Below are 27,425 nucleotides of genomic sequence, written 5' to 3'. Positions count from 1 at the left end.
AGTGGTTGAATGTGTAGCATTTTTATGGACGTTTGATGTCATAATGTGAAATACCTTCAGGACCTAATAATGTGGAATACCTTCAGGACCTAATAAGTTTCATCTGGCCCCAATACAGTGTCTCTAAGCATAACAAAATCACCCACGGAGTAGGTGACAGTTGTCGAGTTGCGATCGCAACGTTTATCATTCGTTCACAAACGTTGCGGAGACGTTCTCCTGCTACCTCCTGCACCAGCCGTAATCGATCCTGAAGCTCTGCTTCGTTGGCTGTGGTTGGAGAGCTTGCTGGCCTATCAAGCAGTAAATCGGCGGATAGTCTAAGTTCTCGACCATACAGCAGAAAGTGTGGAGTCATTCCTGTGGATTCATGAACACTTGCATTATACGTGGCTGCGATTGAAGATAGGGCCTTGTCCCAACGTCGTGGATCCCCCTGTGTATAATTTTTAAGCATACTAATAATATTTTTATTATTTCGCTCAACCCCGCCATTGCTGCGGGGGGAATACGGGGATGTTCGCGATTTGGTACATTCCAACAGTTGCACAAGTTCTGTGAAAATCTTACTTTCGAAATTTCCACCTTGGTCGGAATGGATACGTTCGGGTACACCGTGTACCGTAAATCAACGGTGGTATAAAATTGCCGCGGTTTCCTCGGCCGAATGACCAAGCTTGCATGTATTTGCTAAATACATTGCATGCCACTAAAACACACCTATTGTAAGTTTCTTACAAACAGCACTTGACACCACACTGACAGTGTTCCTGGTATCATTTATTGCAAACACAGCTATGCCATTGATGTTTACGTTAGAATACTTGCACAGCACACTCTCGTTGGTGTTAATTCTACGTGGTCTTCTTGGCCTGCAATTTCTCGCAAAATGACCCTCTTCATTACAATTATAGCACCGACGAGAGGAATATCTCTCGTCTCATTTTTTTCGGTTCTGCTGTAATAACGGGCTGTCAGTATCCAAAACAAAACTTGTATTTATAATGATAAAAAACGATAAAAGCAGCGCAGATACACAATCGCGATAGAACCACCGCTCAACAACTCCAACTCCAATTGCGGGCTTCTCAGCCGCGTTGGGCCACGTCTCCCCGACAATTCGTTACAGCGAAAACCACATAGAAATGTGTTATGACGTCATATATTGGTGACAAAATAAAAACGTAACAAAAGCTTCTGATGTTGTGGGCGAAAACAATCGCCTGGAACGGTGATGGCAGAACCGTAAACAACAAGTAAACAATCGCCATGGTGGCTCGAACCAATTGGGGCCCGCTAGACGTGCCATGAGCGCACTTTTCATGTGGCGATGAAAGCGTTCCGCCAGGAAAATAGCTTGAGGGTGGAACGAGGTTGTGCGGTGCAGTTGAATTCCAAGAAGCTGGGTGAAAACCGTCCATAGATCGGAGGTAAACTGGGGGCCGCGATCTGATGATATGTCAGAAGGATCCCCTAAACGGGAATGCAAATGTTCATGCACACGTTATCGAGGTAGCATCAGGCATAGGAATTGCTTCTGGCCAACGAGTAAAACGGTCGACTCAGAAATGGCGGTTAAATAACGTTTTTTCATTGGCGTGCTGACAACGGAGCTGACACTTTGGTGAAAGCAATGGTCAAAGGCTGATTATCGGTGTGGGTGGTGAAAACGCGACCTCAATGACGAACAGCGAGATGCAAGGCGAGCAGTTCCCTATCTAAATCGCTGTATTTCAATCGGGAGGCCGAGGTGTTGGCAAAACTGCCCCAGAAAAAATCGCGACACTACATCGGTGAGTTGCTCGCAAAACTGCAGTTCTCGACTTTAAATTAGGGCAGGGACAGATCAGGGACTTAGAAGGCATCGTTGAGCGCCGAGGTGGTCTCACAGATTTAACATGACGCAGTCGCGAGAAGGCGAAACAATTGGTAGACAAATTGAAGCGAATCAAAGCTGTTGAATTCGCAAGGCTGCACGATCAGGAGTGGACGAAAGTTATTGTCAAAGAAATCCCTGCAAATTACCCAATGGAGGAGGTCCGACAGTGTATCGAAAAGAAGCATGGCTCGGTTAAAAAAACAGACAAGCTACAAGGCCGTTGGAGGGTGCAGGACGCAAAAGATCTATTGGGGCCGACGAAAAACGGCCGACCTGAATACCAGACCTATCGGGCCAAACATTCGCATAGGAGGCTTCGCCTTCAATGTGGAGTATGACAACCAGCCACCGCAGTGTTTCGTGTGCCGGCAGTTCGGCCACTCACCTCAGGTGAGCCCATCACATTGGACGGAGATCCAGAGGGTCTAACATTGAGTGAGCCCACCAGGGTTTCACTCCGGGTGAGCCCGCCATAACTACTGATGTTCCAGAGAGTTTTTACCTCGGGTGAGCCCACCACAACTACCGACGTTCCCGAGGGTCTCACCTCGGGTGAGCCCACCACATTGGACGGAGTTCCAGAGGGACAACTCTTTAGACAACTATATTTTTTACCGATGTTTTGACGTCCAACACAATTGTTGTAGTTTTTCACGGAATTGTTGCTATTTTACAATTTTTATGAAACCAGTGAAACAAGTTGCCGGGTTGTCATGGATACGGTGCATGTTTCACTTCGTTCACGAATTTATTTGAAAATTCTCACAATATGAAGTTTGTAGTTTCAACTGAAGCGAACAGAAACTCAGAATTCAAATCTATTTTCAACTCAAACTTGCGTTGCTCTTGTGCGTCACCAAGCGGACAATTAAGACTGTGTCTTAAAAAATTGGACTGACGTCACCTTTGTACGTCACGCATCAGTTAACCCATGAATCGGGATGACGTGGTTGCTTTGAAATCGGCTAAAAATTAAAATATCATTTTAGTCATTTTGATTCGTTCTTAAAGCAGTTTTAATTGGGTTATTAAATGGGTAAATCCTGTTGATATATTTGGGAGTAATGTTTCTTGGCTATTCGTAAACTTCAATACATCTGCACCTATTAAATACAAATTAAACATTTGCCAAAACGGGACAAAACTGACTTTTTCTTTCGCTTTCAAAATCGATTTTTCCAGCTCTTCCGGGATCATTTTCCCACGCTCGTCACACTTGACTGGTTTGCAGTTAGCTTCGCCAAACCCGAGTAGAGTGGAATGTTTTTGAGTCGAATAATGAGACGGCTCGTTTGAACTTATCTTATCCTGTCCCTGGCGGTTTTACACAACTTCTTTTGCAATTGTTTGGTGTTAAGTGGTTTCATTTTATATAGTGCAAGTGTTGTTCTTCTAGCAAGTTGTTAAATTTGCATTTTGTTCAAAATGAAAGATGTAGATGTAAGTTCCTTTGCCGAATTGGTCTTAGAGTTTTTACTGTGGCTTGCAGATTGGGGAGGTCTTTATTTTACCCTTGGGAGGAGCATTTTTTATTGTTAATGCTGGCGATGATTTTGTTAAGCTACTTTAGAGTTGTAAATGGGCCTGAAATTGGAACCCGAACCCGAAAGTGCAAGCCCGAAACCCGACCCGAATCCAAATCGTTTTTGAGATGCCCGTTCTGGCCCGAAAGTTTGATGGACAGACCTATTCATTCAAGCACCAAGAAAGACCAAGACAACAAACACAATAGACCATTGATTTTGAACAAGATGTTTTAGGGATGTTTGACATTAGGTCAGGTCCAGCAACTGGCTACCTAGTCAGTTAAATTTATTCCAAAAATATTCACACAGAGTGTAAAGTCAGGCCCGTTTGCTGACGAACAACTCTGAGCCACTTATCGTCAAATATGTCCAGTACGTGGGCTGGTAACTTTTGCACAAACTGCACATAAAAGCATTCTGCAATATCCAAATATTTATCGAATACCGCTCTGTATAGCATAATGCAATAGCATGATGGTGCGCTAACGCCGACTTGTCGTCATTCGCGTTGTGTTGTCGAGCTTTTTTACGCGCATCAATGTCCGTTCCAACGGGTGGAAAAACGTTTTTTTGTTTGGCCAACGTATTGTGCGTTGTGCCGCGCCTGATCCTCTTGATACAGGAATGTCATCTACAACGTGACCGACTCTCACAAGTTTTTTTTTCGTTCCTGGGATTCAACTGGTCAGGTGTCCAAGATTCAGAACAGAAGATATGGCTATCGTGCAAAATGAATATCTGCCAAGAAACGGACGACAACGACTGCACAATAGTGTAAAATAATATTATTTTTAAATACTTTTTCATATTCCTTTTGTTTCATATATTAAAATTAGTTGTTTTGTTAACATGATTGTGTCGAGGCTTGTAAATTTAGTATGAACGAAATGGTTTATTAAATTAAACATTCTTAAAGAGTTATTCTTGTGGGATTGGTAATTTAAACGTTTCAAAATATAATTATCTGATCCCTTGAAGTATTGTATGTTGTGAAGCATCAGTTGGTATATTAACGGCACACAGCTACCAACATAGGGTCGTGTAACAATAAGCGATGTGTGCGCGGAAACCGTTGAACGCTCGGCAGCTATTAGCTGCCATCATAGCTCATCAGATCAAACGCCGTATCACCATGCTGTTGAAAAATAATCTGAATAATAAAGCATGTAACAGAAAAACCAAGAAACATGCGTTAAAGTTTTTCAGGACTTTTGTTCTACAGGACTGTTTAACCAATAAACTCCATATTCTATTGCACAAACCATTGGTCATCTTAGGCCGAGCTGGAATTATAACCACCAACCTTACGATTGCAAGCCGGTTTCACTAACTACTTGGTCATCTTAATGGCCGTGCAGGGATTAAAACCACCAACCTTACAAATATGGTCCTGGTTTTATGCACATCTAGTGCTTTACAATAACAAGGGTTGTTTTTCCCAACGAAGCGTGCACAAACAAGGTTGTTGATCAGCAAAACTACTTAATCATCGTTGGTTAATAACAATACAGTATCCTGTTATGAACCGTGTGTATCTCGAACAATTGTTTTACGATCACAATACGGTTTCCTGTTTTTGCATCTGTTGTTGAACGGTGTATTGGAAGGCCACGTAGCAGTTTGCATCTGACAATAAATTCCGCCCCTGTACGGAGCCGCTTATCAGTGTGTACCTCCACAGTAAGGTTCGCAGTTGATAATAGTGGAGATGCTGATACCTTATACACATGTTTGTTCAGGAGTTAACTAGGACAATTTAAAATGCGAACAGTTACCAGACGCTACCCGATTCTAATTCCTGCGAAAGAGAATCTTTTTGTAATTTGGTTTGATTAATGAAGAATTATAGTCGATTTTTTGTTTGTTAAATAGATTCGTGTATTTTTACTACAATCGTTTTTTTTTTGCTTACAACTTATGCAGATTGTGTAGAACGAAATACAACGATGATGTTAATGTACTGGAAGTTTCTGGCCTTCTTTGTCATCTTCTTTACAAAACCCGGTAAGAAAGCTAATAAACGTTGAAACAAACAGAAGTTTTAACGGAATCAACTCATTGTGATAAGTATTACGTCACAATGCAGCGGGTTCAATTTCGAGCTTTTGTTTCAATTCCCTTTCTTAACAGTAAATTTTGCAAATCCTTAACACAATGACAAGGTTTGAACCGTCGACCTTGCGAGTGGGAGGCGTCCGATTTATCCACTTTACCACTACAGTGTATCCAAATAACATATGAAATAAAGCTTATATTTGTTGGTTGACAGGAAGTGGGCAAGTTTGTCCAAATCACCAGTACGCATGCGACGGAAAATGCGTCTCTTACAAATTCAATTGCGACGGTGTTGCTTCGTGTTCTACTGATGAACAGAATTGCGACGGTAAGTTTTTTCACCAGTGTAGCGCTACTATTTCTGCGCCTAAGGTTCAGGACGCTGCCCTAACGGCTAGCCGGCAAAACCAATAACTAGACCGCGCGCTACTCTTACTTCTCTTGCAAAACAGTAACAAAATATGCAATATATCCTTTGTTCTTATTATAAAAACGGAGTAAAATAAGCACGGTTCTCGACAACACAATCGGGCTAACGTAGCACTTTAAAAACACTATAAGAAAACAGACAAATTATTAAAAGATCTCACAAGCCAAGAAGCACGTTCTACCAAGGCCGACCAACCAAGTCTACCTCATCACATTTTCACAGCCCTCACGTTAGGGAGCCAGCCACGAGGAGAAAACAGCAGTTATTCTTGAGGCAAATTAAGCAAAGTCCCGAGGATGTTCATAATTAGGGACACGCGCAGGAATGCCAAGGCAACACGGTGGGTTGCATTCGAAACGAATAGGAAATAAAACAAAACGAAAGTCTGCTATGAGAAACAAATATACGCAAGGTAGGTTGAGAAACCTACGTAAAACAACACCAATGGTGAAACACAAACAGAAAAGACGGATAACATATAGTGACAGTGCAACAACCAAACGTAGTGCCGGGACAGAAAACGAATAAACAAAGATAATAATGTTCGCAACATATGGAAATGAATCGCGTATGAACGTATGTCGACGAACCAACAGACCAAAGCAATAACAAAACTGTGCAATAAACCAATAAATCATATTACGAGAAAAGGAAAACATATAGTGACAAAACAACAAACTAAACAAGTGGAAAAACAGTGCAATAAAGAAAGTTGTAATTTTATTCGCAACACACCCCCCTTCCCGCGTTGTTGCACTCCCGGGCAACAAAACTATGTTTCGCCGTTACAATGTGTTCGTTGCGTGCGTGCCCTAAGACGACTTGCAATCGGGCCGTCATCAGTCGAATCGTCACCACACTCTATCGTAACGTCACCTTGTGCTTCTTCCGCAACCGGCAGTGTTACGAAGCACGTGACGAGAGGTGGGTTAATGCTTTGTTCTCCTGGTGATTCCTCTTGAGGCCGGTCTCGTCCGCCGACGTCTTCCCATTTCGCACTGCTGGACTTCAATCGATTGAAATGTACGGTCTGCTGTCGACCAGCGTCGTCTTCGATAACATAATTCACCGGAGGCTTGATGTCGGTAACGCGGAAGGGCCCTTTAAATGGCATGTGGAACTTGCGACAAGTCCCCACTGGTACGGCGGGATTAGTCAGCCACACCACGTCACCAACCTGATGCGGTTCACCCTTTCATCGGCGATCATAATGGTCTGCCATCCTTTTCCGCTGCCGCGTTAAAATTTCCTGCACCACTCCCTGTGCCAATTGCAATCTTGACCGTAGTCCTTCTACGTATGCTTCAGGTCTCTGCGATTGTTGGTGCACCCATCAGGTCGGCTGGCAACCGAAGAGAATGCCCATTGAGTAGATAATGTGGTGATATCGATGTACTTTCGTGCGCGCTTGCGTTGTATGCCGCCACCACCGCTGACAATGCTTCGTCCCAGGTTCGAGGATCGTTTTGGACATAGCTGCGGATCATAGATACAATAGTTCGATTATTTCGTTCGCACCCCCCATTCCCCTCGGGGTGGTAAGAGGTTGTTCGGGTCTTACGGCAACCCATTAACCGCGATAGTTCTGCGATCAGTTGAGACTCGAAATTTGTGCCTCGGTCGGAATGAAGGACGTTGGGTACGCCATGGACTGTGAACCACCTATGAAACAACAAACTGGCCACTTCAGGTGCTTTCTGGCTCCTAAGAGGCCACGCGCGCACGTATTTAGTAAACACATCACAAGCCACGAGAATAAACACGTTACCGTCCATAGATTGTGGCAAAGGACCGAGGACATCTATCTCTACACGCTGCATGGGGGCCATTTCATCTGATGGCACTAAAGGTGCTCTCGGTTTTACAACAAACTTCTTGCTTTGCTCACACACCAAGCAACTCCTAACAAATGTTTCCACGTCAGTGCGCCACCCCGGCCAATAGTGCCTTTCCATAACTTTAGACTCAGTTTTTGCAATCCCCAAGTGTCCTCCCCCATGGGGGCAGTTGTGTAAGGCGGTAACCACATCATGGCGCATAGATTGGGGAGTGAGTAAACGGCTAATGTCAACTCCTGGTTGGTGAGGGTTATCACTTCGATAATATACGACCCCCTCATTAACATCAAGTTTACCAAACTGACCCCAAAGGTGCCGTGTCATAGAGGACAATCGTTTAATCCCGCGATAAGGCGGGCGCTTTCCTGCGTCTAGCCACTCGAACACTGGAGCAATTTCAGGATCTGCCCGTTGGGCTTCCGCTATTTTTTGTACTGGCCAACCCACTGTTTCCCGAAAATCGATAACATTAGCAGTACCTGCATATCCAGTGGCTTTGTTATAGTCGGTGTTTATTGAAAAAGGCATGGGGTCGTCCTCGTCATCACACTTCACACGACTTAAGGCATCAGCGTTGGCATGCCGTTTCCCTGGGCGATGTACAAGTTCGAAGTCGTACTCAGCCAGTTTCTCTATCCATCTGGCACACTGTCCGTAAAGCTCACGGGATTTCATAGCCAACGGAGGGATGAATGATCTGTTCGAAGCAAGAATCTACGTCCTAAAAGGTAGCAACGATACAGTTTAAACGCATAAACTATCGCCAGTAGTTCCTTGCGTGTCGTGGAATAGTTGCGTTCAGCTTTAGATAGCGTCCTGCTTCCATAGGCAATTACACACTCTTTATCATCAACAATTTGAGCAAGAACGCACCCTACCGCCGTATCTGATGCGTCTGTGTCGAGGACGAAACTTCTATTAAAATCCGGGTGCTGCAGGATAGGAGCAGTCGTCAGTCGGTTCTTTAACTCCACAAAGGCGTCCTGTTCTTTATCAGTCCATTGGAACTTTACCCCCTTTTCTGTTAACCTGTGAAGTGGTGCGGCAATCTGAGAATAACGTTTAATAAATCGTCGATAGTATGACGTCAACCCTACAAACTGTCGTATGTTACGTACGTTCTTTGGGGTGGGCCACGAGCGAACTGATTCGACCTTACTTGCGTCACACGCTATTCCCTCTTCCGACACGATGTGCCCCAGAAAACTAACCTTCTTTCGTAGTAGCGAGCATTTTGAAGGTTTTAAAGTTAGGCCAGATTTTATAAGACGATCTAGCACCGTTTCAAGCCGCGTCAGGTTTTCATCAAACGTACGAGAGTACACAATAACATCGTCCAAGTAGGCCAAAGCTCCTTTCCACTCGACGCCAGCTAAAACGATGCGCATAAGGCGCTGAAAGCTAGCCGCAAAATTTGATAAACCCATGGGCATGACATTAAATTCGTACAAACCAAGATGACTCGCAAACGCAGTTTTCTCTTTAGATTTATTCTCCATGGGTATCTGCCAATAACCAGATTTTAAGTCGAGGGTTGAGAAATATTTGCAGTTGGACATCTCGTCCAGGCTATCGTCTACCCTAGGAATAGGATAGCTGTTTTTCTTAGTGAGGTGGTTTACTTGTCGATAGTCTATGCAAAACCTAGTTTCGCCGTTTTTCTTACGCACAAGTACAATTGAACTTGACCATGGCGACTGCGAAGGTCTTATAAGTCCGTCGTTTTGCATACCTCTTACTATTTCTTCTACTTTTCTTTTATCATGAGGCGCCATCCTCCTAGGTGGCTGTCTTACTGGTGGATGATCGCCCGTGTCAATGGTATGCCGGACCAGGTCTGTACGGCCCAGGCTCCCTCCTTCGGTCGTAAAAGCTTGTAGCTTCGCACGCACTAGATCGAAGACTCGATTGCGTTGTTGTTCGGTTATGTGGTCCCCAACTTCTATATCTTCGAGCACCTGGCGTTCCGAGTTCGCGTATGTGGCCTGTTGGGTTTCGGACCTGGAAACACGACTTACAGAATAAGAACGCATACATCGGCCTCCATTACAAGCACATGGTTTCGGGGCAGTTTGGCCGGTTATTTCGCACGTATCATTTCCTAAGGCAGTGTCTTCCCCCGTCCCCGTCACTGGGCAACACCTTGCTACTCGACACCCGCTCGACAATCGAATAGGGTCGTCTGTTAAATTCGCCAGATACACCGGTACTGTGTGATTTTTACAGTTAGTTAGATATGTAGCACCCAACGCGCCGTATTTTGCTTGAAAGGCGGAAAGCTTTCCGATCATAACAGTCATGTTTATAGGAAGGTGTTGTTCATCCACATCGAGGTCTAATTTACCCCAGACACATACCTCAGTGTGTGCAGGAAGAGTTGCTTGCTGAATCAAGCACACGTCAGCTCCTTTCAGGTTGAATCGCGAACTCAGTAGAGGTAACGTGCAACTCTTGCTCCAAAGTGTTCGGTTTCCGTAACATAGGTTGAAGTGGTTACGCTGCAGGAAATCTAAACCAAGTATACAATCTTCTTGAATGTTAGAGGTCACGTACACCAAAAACTCGTCAGTGATGTTGCCGACTTCGATCGTCAGGTTACATTGCCCGTTTATAAGTAGCTCGCCCCCGTCGGCATTAGAAAACCTAACGGTATTGGGAACAGGCGATAGACAAGCTTCGCCTTTGGACAGCGAGTCCCATACGCGCTTGTGAATAACAGTTACAGACGCCCCCGTATCCACCAGGGCACATACCCGACGTTCGAAGATCTTAATATTTACATACCGGTAGAGTTTTTCACGGACGCTGCACGTTTCGGCGACATGCTACTGCTTTGGACAAGTTTCCTCTCTTTTCTTCACCACCCGGGGTGACGTTGCAGATGGCCTTGTTGCGCTACGAACAACCGGAATTAAATCTTTGCTTGTTTGTCTGTTTGGTCTACCCATTGTACAACTTCGAACCAGGTGCTCTCGTGAACCACATGTAAAACATTCACGTATACTAGGCTTACCGTTCCTTGTCGGTGCAGTGCGGTTGTACCTATCCGGTTTTGTACATATGTCTGCCCGAAACTGAACAATTTCCGAGCGCATGGCGTCTAAATCGCGTCTGAAGGACGACATACACTGTTGGAGGTTGGCGTCAATCCGCTGAATGGCATCTCGAACTTCTTGGGTCTCCGGTCGCTTTTCCAACCCTGAAACTGGAAAAGGCAAGGAGGGATTTGGGGGCCCGGCGCCTATGGCGACCTTTGCTGCAGCGACAAACTCTCTGGACTTTACGTTGCGCACAACGTCAGAAGCCAAACTTCGATCAGATAGCCCCTTGACAAGCGCCAGAAATAGCACTTCGTTCTTAACGTTGGCGTCTTCTGCCTTAGGGTACCCTCTATCGGCCAGTGATTGCAGTGCATATACGAAGGCCCGTGGGGATTTGTTTGGTTGTTGTACCCTATCCATAAGATCGTGGCGCAGCACTTGGCCGTGTTTAAAATCATGTTCGTTTGCTTTGGATACCAATTCGTCAAAGGAGTACTTATACACATTAGCACCATCAGTTAAGTCCCACAAAAAATCTTTGTCGACGTGCGTAAGCAGTAAATGTTTTTTGACTTCTTCTGTCGCTTTCACGCTTGCACAATACGAATTAAAAACTTCAATAAAACTATTAAAATCATCACCGATCATAAATCGGGGCGGGTTCATACACACGTTCAAAGCCATGAAAATAAAATCAACTTACTTGGTCGGCAGTGAAGCGCGCGGTCGTGCGCGGCTGCAGCGTCCTGGCGTGCTCGCCAATTTGTAGCGCTACTATTTCTGCGCCTAAGGTTCAGGACGCTGCCCTAACGGCTAGCCGGCAAAACCAATAACTAGACCGCGCGCTACTCTTACTTCTCTTGCAAAACAGTAACAAAATATGCAATATATCCTTTGTTCTTATTATAAAAACGGAGTAAAATAAGCACGGTTCTCGACAACACAATCGGGCTAACGTAGCACTTTAAAAACACTATAAGAAAACAGACAAATTATTAAAAGATCTCACAAGCCAAGAAGCACGTTCTACCAAGGCCGACCAACCAAGTCTGCCTCATCACATTTTCACAGCCCTCACGTTAGGGAGCCAGCCACGAGGAGAAAACAGCAGTTATTCTTGAGGCAAATTAAGCAAAGTCCCGAGGATGTTCGTAATTAGGGACACGCGCAGGAATGCCAAGGCAACACGGTGGGTTGCATTCGAAACGAATAGGAAATAAAACAAAACGAAAGTCTGCTATGAGAAACAAATATACGCAAGGTAGGTTGAGAAACCTACGTAAAACAACACCAATGGTGAAACACAAACAGAAAAGACGGATAACATATAGTGACAGTGCAACAACCAAACGTAGTGCCGGGACAGAAAACGAATAAACAAAGATAATAATGTTCGCAACATATGGAAATGAATCGCGTATGAACGTATGTCGACGAACCAACAGACCAAACAATAACAAAACTGTGCAATAAACCAATAAATCATGTTACGAGAAAAGGCAAACATATAGTGACAAAACAACAAACTAAACAAGTGGCAAAACAGTGCAATAAAGAAAGTTGTAATTTTATTCGCAACACCAGCAAAGCAAACCCGTTCATTCTCAGTTTATTTTCTTACACTAGTCCAGGGGTTCACAACCTTTTCGCTACGACGGCCGCATCGCGGATACTTATTTCACTGCCAAGTGCCATCTTGATTTTGTTTATAAAATGCTGAAGGAAAAATAGGTTTATCTCATATATATATATTATCTAATTTTTAACTTGATGCACAGATTGAGCTGAACAGTCTAACGATCAGTCTTTATTGTTTATGACCTCACCATCTATATTGTGACGCATGACGTGGTGCCCTTTTGCATTGTTTGCACACAATAGGCGTACAAAAAATATGACACATATGCCTACTAGCCTGATAATACTCTTTTAGTCCCGCAAAATCTGTTTTGAGCAGTTTTGAAATCCCGATTTATAATATGTAAAGTATTACTTGTGTCACGACCCCAGTACACATGTCGGAGCAAACATGTTCGTGCCTGCGGCCGCAGGTTGTGCAATACTGCACTAGTGGTTGTTTCACTTTTATACTATGTCGTTTTTTCACTTGCTGATGCATTCAAATCCTTGTTCAGTGTTCACGCAGACTCTGATGCATGATTTCAAGCCACCCTTATAGCTGCCTTTTTTCACATTGTTGTTTGATACTTGTGCATGATTATTCACACAAACGACTTATACAAAGTCTCTCCTTCTGTTGGATTTATTTAACCTGACGATGACAATAGAACCTGTCGCAACGCTGTGATGTTTTGCACTCAAATATTGGCTTGTGTGTATTTTTGCTTGGAATATTTAGAACCGTGCATATATTGCAACACTCTAATTCTGTAAGTTGTCTCATACTTTCTAGTGTACTTCTGGTGCATTTTGTCCAAACGCAATAACTTCCTAACCCTATGACGTAACTTAACGATATTGATATATGATAGACTACGTTATAACCCGGATACGTCACATACGCAATGACGTCATTACGACGTCATTATAGACTTTTACAAAACTTGAAAATTGCGCCATTTTGTAAAATATCCATCATAGCGAGCCCAAACTTCATACATGATGTCATCATACCTTCTCATGACGTCATAGAAACAATGACGTCATAGAAACAATGACATCAATTGCTCTCAATTTTACGATGTGACGCGACCAACGCAAGAACAACAGTTACGTCCCTGCCGAAAAACAGGATTTACGTACAAACCCACATAAATGTTTATAATAGTGATGATAAATGTTTGCATCTAAAGCAAGAAACCGTGCATGGAAATGCCCGTTTATATGGTTTTGTGATCATGCTGACCCAAGTACAGGTCACACACAGCCGTAAATCAAATGAAAAATAATATGGAGTGATGAGAATTGTAATGCCCCAAGCGAATATTGTGCCTCCCTTGGGACAACCCTCAACGACAGATCTTTCGAGGTTTCAAGTTGAAAACTTGTTCGAACTATCAAAAAGTATTACTCTTTCCGTCGAACGCGATACCATAATTTTTACCATAATTCGTTGTGACATCACAATACGACGAAAACCTGCTTTGTTTAGACAATCACTGGGTGGCGCACCTACCTGGGAGGGCAAAGTGAGGGGGTGCAAGGTCGAGAGAAGGGATGGACCTCTCCAACGATACTCAAATTGTCGCTCTGCGCGCTTCACTTTTACATTGTTAAAGTCCGCGCTTGCGTCGCTTCGAGGTGCACCCCCTTGCGGCAGCTTTCAACGACAGACCCTTTAAGGTATTAATTCGAAATTTTCTGCGTACTACCAAGAAGTATTACTCTTTCCATCGAACGCGGTCCCATAATTTCACCATAATTCGTTGTGACGTCACAATGCGACCAAAACCTCCTTTGTTTAGACAATCGCTGGGCGGCGCACGTACTTTGGAGGTCAAAGTGAGGGGGTGCAACGTCGAGAGGAGGGATGGACCTTTCAAACGGTACCAATATTGCCGCTCTGGGCGCTTCACTTTTTCCGTAGTGGGGTCGCGAATTCTGGTCAAGAAAGTACATTTGGTGCAAGCATAGGCCTCTACATTGTTAAAGTCCGCGCTTGCGTCGCTTCAAAGTGTTATTTTTAAGGCCCGCATAATATTATGATGACATTATAATGACGTCATTATGTGTGTGTGACATATCCGGGTTATGACGTAGCTCCTTAAATATCAATATCGTTAGGTTACGTCATAGGGTTAGGGAGTTATTGCGTTTATTCAAGAAAGTCCACCAGACCCTCTTGTATGTTGGTTTGTTGTATAATAACAAAAAACAGCTTTTCCCCCAAGTCGTATCAACTCAACTTTGTTTCTTCTTGTAGGAAACTGTGCAGCTGACGAATATCGATGTGAATCAGGAGCTTGTATTCCTTCCTACATGAAATGTAACAGGAGACAGGATTGTTCTGGCAATGATGACGAAGCTGGCTGTACAAGTAATTATTTCAGATCTCAGTTTGGTTTTCAAGTTTTGGTCGACAAAGGGTGGTTTAAACCTATTTAAATTGTATACCTATACAGTTTGGGCATCCGTTTGGCCTCGGGTTTTATGCACTGGGTTTTGGATTACATCAGCACCAGCATAGAATGCTTGCAAACTTGTTTTTTTTATCACCAGATTCCGAAGGCTGCAACTTCGGTTCTTTCCAGTGCCAACCTTCAATGGAATGCAGGCCATACACTGAGATGTGCAAACAAGGAGTATGCCCGCCTGGTGATCAACAGCCTCTCTGCAATGGTAAGATTTTTATGTGAGCTTTTATCCGCTAGGTGGCACATGTAAAGATGCATTTTTTTGAAACAATTGCTTTACGTTTGTTATCACTTCAGTATATAACATAATACGCCAAGTTAATTGAAGGCGTTCTACCGAATCAGCCGGTCACCAAGATTTCAGACTAGAGAAATGGTCTGCATATTTTTTTTTCTGCTTATTCCAGTATGAACGTATGCATCTTATCACTTAAGCATTATTAACGCTATGAAACAGGTCAATGTGCTCCCGATCAGTTTGTCTGTGCAAATGGAGCATGTATCCCTGGAATTTATAAATGCAACGGAGCGGGTGATTGTTTTAGTGAAAATGATGAAGCTGGATGCCCTTCAATTGGTAAACTTCTGCTTTTATACAATGCAAAAACAGTTGTTCTCTTAATCTCACATACATGTGAATACGATATTTGTATGTAACAAACGCAATGGTTGACTGCACGAAGCTCGTTAGGAAACCCGCAATAAGCGTACAAAGTCGTGCATGTAACAAACGCTATGGTTGACTGCACGAAGCTCGTTAGGAAACCCGCTTAAAGCGTACAAAGTCGTAAATGTAACAAACGCTATGGTTGACTGGACGAAGCTCGCTAGGAAACCCGCTTTAAGCTTGTATAGTCGTGCATGTAACAAGCGCTATGGTTGACTGCATGAAACTGGTTAGGAAACCCGCTTTAATCTGGCAAAGTCGTGCATGTAACAAGTGCTATGGTTGACTGCACGAAGCTCGTTAGGAAACCCGCTTTAAGCTTGTAAAGTCGTGCATGTAACAAGCGCTATGGTTGACTGCACGAAGCTCGTTAGGAAATCCGTTTTAATCTGGCGAAGCCGTGCATGTAACCAGCGCTAAGGTTGACTGCACGAAGCTCGTTAGGAAACCCGCTTTAAGCTTGTAAAGTCGTGCATGTAACAAGCGCTATGATTGACTGCACGAAGCTGGTTAGGAAACCCGCTTTAAGCTTGTAAATTCGTGCATGTAACAAGCGCTATGGTTGATTGCACGAAGCTGGTTAGGAAACCCGCTTTAAGCTTGCAAAGTCGTGCATGTAACAAGCGCTATGATTGACTGCACGAAGCTCGTTAGGAAACCCGCTTCCAGCTTGCAATGTTGTGCATGCAACAAGCGCTATGGTTGACTGCACGAAGCTCGTTAGGAAACCCGCTTTACGCGTGCAAAGTCGTGAATGTAACAAGCGCTATGGTTGACTGCACGAAGAAAATTAGAAAATCTGCTAATAGGATGCAAAGTCATAAGAAAACCGCTTGAGTAGCAAGCGCTATGTTCGATTAAACAAATGTTTTTATAAACTTAGTTAATTCTACAGATATCGAAAATTGCCCGCCCCACAAATTCCATTGCAAAGAAGACTACTGCTCTACCTTCTATTTTTCGTGTTACGGTCTGGAGTGTGAGTCTGAAGCTACAGAATGTTCCAGTAAGATACCGGTGCTGAATATTTTGAAATGTTTTTCCATTTTGATTTTTGTAAAATATATTAGTATTTGTGCAACAGTATTTTGGTAAAAGTGACCTTTCTAATTTGATGGAAGAGTTTAACCATAGAAATTGTAGATAACATTGGTGGCCCTGTGGAGCATTGTCGTTTAATTTTCGCGGTAAAAGCTTCTCTATTCTGGGTTGTTTCATTGCCTTTTTACTATTAAACAATCAAAGGAGATTGTGGCCCTGAGGAGCATCGATGCAGATCCGGTTATTGTCTTCCAAAAAAATACGTTTGCGACGGAATACACGACTGCTTTGACTTCGACGATGATGAAGCCAATTGTGGTATGTACTGCCACGCCCAAGACCATAAGTGTTCATGTATTTTGATTTTAAACCTACAATTGCTGAACTACCAACCCTACGATTGCAAGGCGGTTGCACTAACCATCGGGTCATGTTAGAGGCCAAACTGGGTTTGAAAACGCCAACCTTACGATTGCACTAACCACTGGATCATCTTGGGGTCCGAGCTGGGATTAAAACCACCAACCTCACGATTGCACTAACCACCAGGTCATCTTAGAGGTCAAACGGGGTTTAAAATCGCCAACCTTACGATTGCACTAACCACTGGGTCATCTTAGAGGCCAAACTGGTATTAAAACCGCCAACCTTACGATTGCACTAACCACTGGATCATCTTGGGGGCCGAGCTGGGATTAAAATCGCCAACGTTACGATTGCACTAACCACCAGGTCATCTTAGAGGTCAAACTGGTATTAAAACCGCCAACCTTACGATTGCACTAACCACTGGGTCATCTTAGGGGCCGAGCTGGGATTAAAACCACCAACCTTACGATTGCACTAACCACTGGGTCATCTTAGGGGCCGAGCTGGGATTAAAACCACCAACCTTACGATTGCACTAACCACTGGGTCATCTTAGGGGCCGAGCTGGGATTAAAACCACCAACCTTACGATTGCACTAACCACTGGGTCATCTTAGGGGCCGAGCTGGGATTAAAACCACCAACCTTACGATTGCACTAACCACTGGGTCATCTTAGGGGCCGAGCTGGGATTAAAACCACCAACCTTACGATTGCACTAACCACTGGATCATCTTAGGGGCCGAGCTGGGATTAAAACCACCAACCTTACGATTGCACTAACCACTGGGTCATCTTAGGGGCCAAACTGGGTTTAAAACTGCCAACCTTACGATTGCACTAACCACTGGGTCATCTTAGAGGCCAAACTGGGTTCAAAACCACCAACCTTACGATTGCACTAACCACTGGGTCATCTTAGAGGCCAAACTGGGTTCAAAACCACCAACCTTACGATTGCACTAACCACTGGGTCATCTTAGAGGCCAAACTGGGTTTAAAACCACCAACCTTACGATTGCACTAACCACTGGGTCATCTTAGAGGCCAAACTGGGTTTAAAACCCCCAACCTTACGATTGCACTAACCACTGGGTCATCTTAGAGGCCAAACTGGGATTAAAACCACCAACCTTACGATTGCACTAACCACTGGGTCATCTTAGAGGCCAAACTGGGTTCAAAACCACCAACCTTACGATTGCACTAACCACTGGGTCATCTTAGGGGCCGAGCTGGGATTAAAACCGCCAACCTTACGATTGCACTAACCACTGGGTCATCTTAGAGGCCAAACTGGGTTTAAAACCACCAACCTTACGATTGCACTAACCACTGGGTCATCTTAGAGGCCAAACTGGGATTAAAACCCCCAACCTTACGATTGCACTAACCACTGGGTCATCTTAGAGGCCAAACTGGGTTCAAAACCACCAACCTTACGATTGCACTAACCACCGGGTCATCTTAGAGGCCAAACTGGGTTTAAAACCGCCAACCTTACGATTGCACTAACCACTGGGTCATCTTAGAGGCCAAACTGGGTTTAAAACCACCAACCTTACGATTGCACTAACCACTGGGTCATCTTAGAGGCCAAACTGGGTTCAAAACCGCCAACCTTACGATTGCACTAACCACTGGGTCATCTTAGAGGCCAAACTGGGTTCAAAACCGCCAACCTTACGATTGCACTAACCACCGGGTCATCTTAGAGGCCAAACTGGGTTCAAAACCACCAACCTTACGATTGCACTAACCACTGGGTCATCTTAGAGGCCAAACTGGGTTCAAAACCATCAACCTTACGATTGCACTAACCACTGGGTCATCTTAGAGGCCAAACTGGGTTCAAAACCACCAACCTTACGATTGCACTAACCACTGGGTCATCTTAGAGGCCAAACTGGGTTCAAAACCGCCAACCTTACGATTGCACTAACCACTGGGTCATCTTAGAGGCCAAACTGGGTTCAAAACCATCAACCTTACGATTGCACTAACCACTGGGTCATCTTAGAGGCCAAACTGGGTTCAAAACCGCCAACCTTACGATTGCACTAACCACTGGGTCATCTTAGAGGCCAAACTGGGTTCAAAACCATCAACCTTACGATTGCACTAACCACTGGGTCATCTTAGAGGCCAAACTGGGTTCAAAACCATCAACCTTACGATTGCACTAACCACCGGGTCATCTTAGAGGCCAAACTGGGTTCAAAACCATCAACCTTACGATTGCACTAACCACTGGGTCATCTTAGAGGCCAAACTGGGTTCAAAACCGCCAACCTTACGATTGCACTAACCACTGGGTCATCTTAGAGGCCAAACTGGGTTCAAAACCACCAACCTTACGATTGCACTAACCACTGGGTCATCTTAGAGGCCAAACTGGGTTCAAAACCATCAACCTTACGATTGCACTAACCACTGGATCATCTCAGAGGCCGAGCTGGAATAAGAACCACTAACCTTACGATTGCAAAGCGGTTGAACTAACCATATTACGTTTGATTTTGTATTTGCTTTTTAAAGAATATTTTTTTGTTTCTATTTTTTAGAGATCACAACCGACTGCACAACAACTGGAGTTACAGCGAGGTTAGTTTGGTTCAGATATTGTTCGATCATTATCCTAAACTGCCATTATGTGTTGAACAACTGAAACATTTTGCACAAATAATAGACGATGTGCAAATTATTTCTCATCTGTAATTATCATTTATATTGTGTCTTCTGTTGTTTCTGCAGGCTCCGAGGAAGTTACGTCCGATCCAAGCTACTCGGAGCCGGCGAACAGCTTGAAATGATCGGTGACGATTCGACACCACTGGACAATTGTTTTGCAGTGAAGGACCACCAGGCTGATGTGTATAAGATGAATTTCCTGGCTGGAATTGGACAATGTGCTGCAAACATGCACGTAAGATTCAAGTTTACTGGTGTAAAAAGTAGCTCGGCAAAATAGCCAACAAAAATATTTTTTCTGTTTTGTTGTTCAATTCCAGGAGAGCGACACAGAAATTGTGGTAACATACAAAGTTTCGCTTGGTGTCGCTGCTGGCTCGTCGCAAATAATAAATCGCAATGGGGACTCGGCAGTCGTGGAGTTTCAATGCGCCTACGACCGTTCAGAAATAGCGACAATGGATCAACCTCTAGTGGCGATGATCAGGTTTGGAATTTCGATACTAGTTTTATTCGTATTTATGTAGAACCCATTAGCAGAACCCACTGTGATGAGTGAGTGAATGTTGTGGCATGTGAGCATAAACAATATAGACCTAATCACGAATATGTGCTTGTGTATAATCCAATAATAATACCTTATAACATTTCTTAGCGTGTTTCTGTATATCGTTACTTTTCGGCCGGGCTGCCGTACTGTGACAAATATTAACTGGTCAATTCCTCTTCTGCAGCAACGTTAGGTTGAATTTGGGCAAAACATCGTCATCAATCAACATGAAAATGGCTCGTTACCAATCGGAAAGTTTTACTACAATTGAAACTGAACAAACGATAACAATTGGATCCCCTGTTTACATTGGTGTTAACATCGATGTGGGAGCTAACACCAACTTGGCTTTGCAGGTACAATGTCAAATAAACATGCCTTATACCAACTCTGTTACATTACTTTAAATGTTTAGGGAATTGATTGTAATCTGGCCAAATCTGAGGACGAAACTGAAACTTTTTATCCTGTTGTCACCAAAGGGTGAGCGCTTGTAATTCAGGGTGAGGAAAGTTCCACTTTAACATATTTCTTTTTCACAGTTGTGAGGCGCCTGATCCTCTTGATGCGAACGGGAATGTCATCTACCCTGTGACGGACTCTCACAAGTTTCACTTTTCGTTCCTGGGATTCAGCTGGTTTGGTGTCCAAGATGCGGAACAGGAGATATGGCTTTCGTGCAAAATGAATATCTGCGAAAAAACGGATGACAACGATTGCAAAATAGTACGAATTTGTTTGGGGATATTTTTGTAAATCCCATTAAAATTAGTTGTTTGTTAACACGAGTGTATCCAGACTTGCTACTCCATTAACATGGCTTCATAAGCGAATTGGTATGTCATAAACAAAAGCACAATCCCATTTTAATCGTAAATATTCTTTCGCTTTACCCAGTAACATAGTAAACTTGACCCAACTTAGAATCTTTTCTATTTCACTTGATTTGATCAGGACTGTTCACCTATGGAACCATTGACTCGTTCAGCCAAAAGATCAATCACTGACGAAACTGATGATGCAACAAAGAAAATCTCTCTCGGACCGTTTGTCCTTGCACCTGAACTTGATAGTGATGACCAACTTGTTTGCAACAAGGTAAAGCTTCTGTTGTCGCTGTAAGTGTAAATACGTAGGATATAACGTTTTCAAACTGTTGTTTAGGAGGAATTGGGATGCTCTCACATGTGTGGTATCGACACGACAGGTGCAGCTCGCTGTATTTGTCCTGAAGGATATTTCCTCATGAAAGATGGAAAGACTTGTGTTGGTAAGACTCAATTATGTTTCTCACAATCTACAAATCCTATTTTGTGTTCTGAATTTTGTTTGAAAAGTTTTGCTAATAACTAGGCAGCTAACAATCGTTCTGTACAAATCGATCCAAGATTTAACAATTAGTTAAACTAGGAGATTATCTAATTCAGTAAGTTACATGAATTAGTACCTTTTGTTTAAGCATTACATTATTCTGTTAGAGGTCCAACAGTTTATTGAGAATATCATGGAAGACTCTCTGGAAGACTCTCCCATCTCGAGTTTTGGAAGAAACAGGAAGACTGATGAGGCTTTGGAAGAATGAAAATGAGAAGATGAATGAAAAACTGAAAGGGACAAACTGATAACTATATTGGGCATATACACAGATTGCAATTGATTTTCGTGTGATGGTTTTAATACAAAATAAACCCCCATTAAAATGGCTTGTTGATAGAAGTGGCGGTTTTGTGATAGCAAGGTCGTCGCAAGGTTACATCATTTTCTTGTAGAATGTAACTCGCGAACGCTACGTTTCATTTTTGAATTAAAGTTTAGGAAAACATTATTTTTAATAAACATGATATTGAGATGAGATAAGTTTATTTCGCCGGTAAAACAAATCACAGCAGCTTAATTGCATCAAATATTCACCAAGCCGGAAATAACTGCGCGACAAAGTTGAGGGCACAATTGGTGAATAGATGGTAAACGCACTACAGCTACACCGTTACTACAAGCGTTATATGGCAGAGACTCACGTTGGAGGGTGAAGTTGGCGCCTCAAGACTGGGGGGCTACGTTGCTGGGATCAGTCAAATTGGGACCTAACAGCTAATCACCTGTGTTAGGGACAGAGGGTGGGCTTCAACAGGAGCAGAAACCACCAAAATAACCTGTTGGATAGAAGCCCCAAAACAAAGGTGCAGTCTTCGGGAGGGGTTAGGAGTCAGGAGTTGGTCATGTCCTATGGATCCGTCTACTTCAGTGTTTCTCAACCTTTTTTCTTTTACCGCCTCTTTTTTTTTTCACTTTGGGCCGGATTAAAATATCTTCCAACATTAAAAGTATCTTGCGAGGGCCACATACGTTGCAAGCCCTAACGCGCGTCTTTCAGGGACCAACAGAATGGTAATCTTTGTTAAAGTCAGATCGTGCTAATGTCAAATAGTAAAATTATTTTGAAAATTATAGAATCTCTTCTACAGGTAAAACTCATTTATTCCATCACAATTAACAATAGAAAGCCGTTTGTTCGCGCACAACAATGAAGGCATTGATAGTTTTGGTTTGGTATGTGATAAAACAAACAACTTTTGAATCATTGTATGCGTTCTGTAAAATTAGGTGAACCTAGTCCTACATGTTGATGCAGAAATACTTTTTCGAGCGCCGAGCATCAAAAGTTGCGATGCTCGGTACCAAGTGCTCGGGTTCTAGCTCGGTTCGACCAAGCACAAGTCAATTGCTACTAGAGATGTACCGAATATTCCGTTTGCCAAATTTATTCGGCCGAATCGGCCATTTTATAAAGATTCGGTTTCGGCCGAATAATTTGTTGCGATTCGGCCGAAACGGAATCTTTTACGAACACACATTTAAAGCGTTAAACGTTTCATTTCTGCTACGTAAGGTACCACGCAATCTTTCAAACTACACCTTAACGAAAATCGCGTAAATTTTTAATTTTTTTAACACATTATCGTTTTTCCTACCGTAGACAAAAAAAATGTGATTTATTGTCAGGTTGACAATCGTGCTTGAGGTAACATTAAACCCCACAAAACTAAAATGAGGAAGAAATACAAGTATTCTGCACTAATTGCCTGGTAGGTAGACTTATGTTTTCATGGCAAACGCGTACCGTAAGACTTCGTGTGACGGCATAAATGATTCGGCCGAATTTATTCGGCAAAACCGCCGTATATTCGGTTTCGGCCGAATCGAAATTTAGCCGATTCGGTACATCACTGCAAAATTTTTGCTACCTGCAAATTTTGCTTTCAAAGCGCAGACAAGCCCCGACAAATGACGCAGTGTGATTTGTATAAAATGCATTGTGACATCACCATCAAAAACACGGAGCAAACAAAGTACACAATACAGTGAATACTTTGTCAAATCTACTTTTACTGGTGGCAGATGGAAGAGATGTGACAAAAATGACTTTGACGTTTTGTTTCGTTTTACCTGCTCTATCTTTTCCCAGCGCCCCCAAATCGCCCAATTATTCTCCAGCTCCCCTTTAGTAAGAGCAAACGCACCCAGGGGCCCCCTTGAGAACCACTGGTCTACTTGAAACTGACAAATTCTGGATAATTCGGGGTCTTAATGCTATCGTATTATATTCCATGTTAAGAATTCTGCGCTTTTAGCGACATAGTACGCTATGGATAATGCGAACCGCTTTGGGGGTTACCTTAGCTTTGAGGGTTACCTTTTGTTTTCGTCGGTTGCGGCTGTTAGACGACAAATTGAAATAGCTGGACTGAACCTTACAGTGCGGTAGGAAGTTTGAACACTGGCTACGATTGTTGTAGTTTTTTTTCCTCTAAACATCCGTGCTAAGTTTAACTGTTTTAGTCTTTGGTAAAAAAATAGAAAACAATTTAAAACAGAATGGACATGTCACATATCGACCTGAGGACATTAACGGGTTCACACACATGAAGTCGATTTTGTCTGAAGCAGCATAGTTTTACCAGTTTGTCACCCTTAAAAGTGACAAGCATCCGTGACCCTGCAGTGTCCTTGTGTGAACTTGATTTGGCCAAAAACAAAAAGGTGTTGGAAGTTTAAACTCAAATATAGGCAAACTTCCATCCACTATAAACAAGGCAGCTACATAGGTGGTATATTTTTGGTTAAAGAAGGCAGGGAGTCGAACCGGAACTGAACGCGAACCCGCGAACCGGTTTGAGCGGTTAATTTCGTTAAACCCGAACCGCTAATTACGATTTTTTTGAAACCCGAACCGGAGTTGAACCCCATATTTTGTTTGGCGTTGGACCCGAACCGGAACCGAACCAGTAAAAAAATGCAGTCTATTTTATATTTTATTATTTTTTAAAAAACAGCGCACTGAAGAATACACGAGATAGCACTTATAGGGCGTGTCAAAAATAACAGTGCACAGGCAAAAAAAATTTGGAGTCTGATAAGGCCAGGTAGATGATGGGTAGAATTAAATTGAAACGAATAAAATTTTGGACCGGTTTTAAAACCGCAAACCGGTTCGGAACGGATAATTTGCCCAAACCGGAACAAAACCCGAAAATATACATTTTTTAAAACCTGAACCGAACCCGAACCCTTAAAAACAAAAACAAGTGAACCCGAACCGAACCTGAACCCATATGACAAGCGGTTAGACTCCCTGAAAGAAAGGTCCTAATTGTCTCATAAACGAATGCAACCTGAACAATTTTTGAAATGTTTGTGATGAAATTTGATTGTTAAAGTTGCTGAATCCTTTGTTTCGTTTCACGCGACCTTTCAGTTTAAACTCGCATTCTCTCTTTACACCACACAGGTTTAGAGATATTTACAATACGGTTTTCTGAATCAACGAAATCAATATCAAAATATGTGCAACAGCATCAATTACAAGTTTTTCAGATATACAACACTTACCAACTGGTTTTGCGTAGGTCCAAAAGGCGATTGTAGAGTCGCACCTTTAGTGCAGCGCCTGGACAAGCTACCAGTGCGAGCAACAGAATTTTATTTCGACCAAGATGAATGACGCGCGCAATAAACGCGGTATAACAACAACGCAAATATAACAACACTAATAAAAGTCAGAACGAGGATTAGCGACAAACGCATTTACAGGGAAGAAGTAAATAACGTACTAAACTTTGATCGGTCCAGGTATTAGACTTCCCAGTTGGTAATCACAGATGGACGTTTTTAACGTTTAAAGCCGAAATTAGTAAAACACATAAAACACACCAAGATACAGGCCACTACATTAAAACATACCGGCATACAGCAATGCAACCAAGCCACTTCGTCGCACAGATCGATGCCGACCGAATCTTGCCCACAGTACATTAATCAGGTCGCAATAATACGATGCTCAGCGCAAAGTTCACAGGTCCAATTCACTCAGATACAACTCAAGGTTTGACACAGGTCAACAGTTTGCACATTTGCAGTAAACTTTCCATTATTACAAGGAGAAGCAGATATCCGTTAGTTATATCACAATCCACTTTCATGCGGTCAGCACGTATACAGCAGACACCAATTATCGCAAACCATGCGGTCTTGCACAAGGTAATTGCATCACAATGGATTTGACGTCACAACGACATTGTTGCGTCAATATCAATGCCAGGACGATCTTCCTGGCACCCGTACATAACAGTTTGCGCCGCTAGAGGCAAGAAATCTTACAGCGATATTTCAACATTTTTTTATATGAAGTCTAACTAAAGCTTACTTCAACACGTGTAAAATAATTGACTTCACAATTACCCAACGCATTGCAACGGTTTGTAACGTCACACACAACATTGTGGTGAAACCATAGTATACTAACATGGTAGTCCAGCTCCTCTTTTCCTCCCGTTTCTTTTATTATCCTGCGAATGTTTGTTACGCATGACTAACACTGCACGTCGCCTGAAGTTTTATATGATGTGTGTGGTAAACAGCTGCTTTTTAAAAGCCGCTGGCGATAAATCCGTATCTGTTTCAAAGTTTTTTGTTTACTGGGTTTATTGTTTAATGTATGTAGAGCCATTAAAACGTTTTTAGCTTTTAATTGTAGGAATTCTTTAGGGTATATTTTAAAAAACTTAGACAGTCATTTTTTTAAGAAAATGCTTTATAATTGTGGCACTGAACCGATTTGGCGAGACAAGCCTGTTACTTCCTACAAACTGGAGGCTATTAGATGGCTACACTAGCCAATATGGCCTATGTCTTGTCATCAGCTGCATTGATGAGACCTTATAGGCCGAAATTTTCACTGTCTACAGCAGGGGTTCCCAACCTGTGGTACGCGTACCACTAGTGGTACGCGTACCACTAGTGGTACGCGAAGCTTTTTCCGGTGGTACGTGAGTAGCTTCCGTTTTGTTCACATAAACCTGGATTTACAACCTTATATTTTGTTTATCTGGTTTTGTTTACAGAAAAACAACATTCCCCAGGCCTATTGTCATTGTTACGTAACTATTCCTGTTGTTTCGTATCATTACGATCTTTAAAATACAGGTCATGTCAATTGTCAACAAAAGCATAGTTGCTACTTGCTATAAAAAGCCGTACAACGCTGTGGCACAGTTGGCGTTAATTATGTCAAATGATTGCTCTTGATAGATATTATCTACTGTTTTTTAGCTTAAGCTTCAAATAGCGTTGAATGAAATATGATTCGAACAAATTAGTTGTGCTGCAAGAAGTGGTACCATGCATAGAGCACATTAGTTCTCTATGGTGGTAGGCGTGGCAGTGCAGAGCGTCCAAGTGGTACGAGATTGTAAAAAGGTTGGGAACCTCTGGTCTACAGCTTCTGTTTTAGAAAACCTAATACAAGACATAGTAAATCACTTCATTGGCTTTATACAGCACTCAGATATGTTTTTTTCGTAGTAGCCTACTGTTTTTGTTCAAAAGTCTGCAGCTTAACCTTAAAAGTCTGTTAAAGTAGTTTCCATATTTTGGAATTTGTTTGAAAAGCACACTGTGCAGAAAGTGAAGACACTTTTATTGGCAGATTTTTGATTTATTTTTTAGATCCCCTCTTAATTAATCCTTTGGATTGCTTGGTAGACCTTTTTAGAAATAAGGTTTTTGGCAAAAGTGAACGACAATGAAGAAATAAATCCACAACACATGAAATCCATTAAAGAAATCAGCTGACCCTGTGGCTGCATGGTGGAGAACGTGCTCACAATTTTGCTTACTTTTGTAAACTAATTTTTAGCCTTGAACAAAACATAACCTTCTAAATACTCTATGGTTAAATTCCATGT

General features: G+C 42.7%; 3 protein-coding genes across 3 annotated transcripts; 2 read left to right on the top strand and 1 right to left on the bottom strand.

Moving 5' to 3' along the window:
• Nucleotides 1–5,351: 5,351 nt before the first annotated feature.
• LOC145218116 (uncharacterized) lies at nt 5,352–15,520 on the top strand. The gene is made up of 5 exons (XM_080085515.1): nt 5,352–5,409; nt 5,675–5,788; nt 14,653–14,766; nt 14,949–15,068; nt 15,321–15,520. Exons 1-5 carry the CDS (start codon nt 5,352–5,354, stop codon nt 15,518–15,520), a joined length of 606 nt encoding a protein of 201 aa, XP_079941641.1.
• On the bottom strand, nt 6,366–10,485 carry LOC145218828 (uncharacterized). The gene is made up of 4 exons (XM_080086235.1): nt 10,086–10,485; nt 9,461–9,729; nt 8,208–8,777; nt 6,366–7,366 (listed from the first exon to the last, which is right to left on the bottom strand). Exons 3-4 carry the CDS (start codon nt 8,401–8,403, stop codon nt 7,224–7,226), a joined length of 339 nt encoding a protein of 112 aa, XP_079942361.1. The 5' UTR covers nt 8,404–8,777; nt 9,461–9,729; nt 10,086–10,485; the 3' UTR covers nt 6,366–7,223.
• Nucleotides 15,521–19,507: 3,987 nt separating the features above from the next.
• LOC145218414 (alpha-tectorin-like) lies at nt 19,508–21,875 on the top strand. Its single transcript, XM_080085827.1, has 9 exons — nt 19,508–19,544; nt 19,695–19,866; nt 19,952–20,118; nt 20,366–20,537; nt 20,597–20,664; nt 20,724–20,907; nt 21,136–21,279; nt 21,346–21,451; nt 21,660–21,875. Exons 2-9 carry the CDS (start codon nt 19,750–19,752, stop codon nt 21,761–21,763), a joined length of 1,062 nt encoding a protein of 353 aa, XP_079941953.1. The 5' UTR covers nt 19,508–19,544; nt 19,695–19,749; the 3' UTR covers nt 21,764–21,875.
• Nucleotides 21,876–27,425: the final 5,550 nt, after the last annotated feature.

This window comes from Phallusia mammillata, chromosome 3 (assembly GCF_965637545.1).
Source record: "Phallusia mammillata chromosome 3, kaPhaMamm4.hap1.1, whole genome shotgun sequence".
Classification (NCBI taxonomy): domain Eukaryota; kingdom Metazoa; phylum Chordata; class Ascidiacea; order Phlebobranchia; family Ascidiidae; genus Phallusia; species Phallusia mammillata.
This window is presented reverse-complemented; position numbering and strand designations above follow the sequence as displayed.

Bases quoted from the DNA above. Each gene is read 5' to 3' on its own strand.
- LOC145218116 (XM_080085515.1), top strand. From the start codon at position 5,352: ATGATGTTAATGTACTGGAAGTTTCTGGCCTTCTTTGTCATCTTCTTT. The intron at 5,789-14,652 runs GTAAGTTTTTTC...TTCTTCTTGTAG, and splicing joins TGATGAACAGAATTGCGACG to GAAACTGTGCAGCTGACGAA. The intron at 15,069-15,320 runs GTAAGATTTTTA...GCTATGAAACAG, and splicing joins TCAACAGCCTCTCTGCAATG to GTCAATGTGCTCCCGATCAG.
- LOC145218414 (XM_080085827.1), top strand. From the start codon at position 19,750: ATGATCGGTGACGATTCGACACCACTGGACAATTGTTTTGCAGTGAAG. The intron at 20,908-21,135 runs GTACGAATTTGT...TGATTTGATCAG, and splicing joins ATGACAACGATTGCAAAATA to GACTGTTCACCTATGGAACC. The intron at 21,452-21,659 runs GTAAGACTCAAT...TTATTCTGTTAG, and splicing joins AGATGGAAAGACTTGTGTTG to AGGTCCAACAGTTTATTGAG.
- LOC145218828 (XM_080086235.1), bottom strand. From the start codon at position 8,403: ATGAAATCCCGTGAGCTTTACGGACAGTGTGCCAGATGGATAGAGAAA. The intron at 7,367-8,207 runs GTACTGCTAATG...TATGATCCGCAG, and splicing joins CAAAGCCACTGGATATGCAG to CTATGTCCAAAACGATCCTC.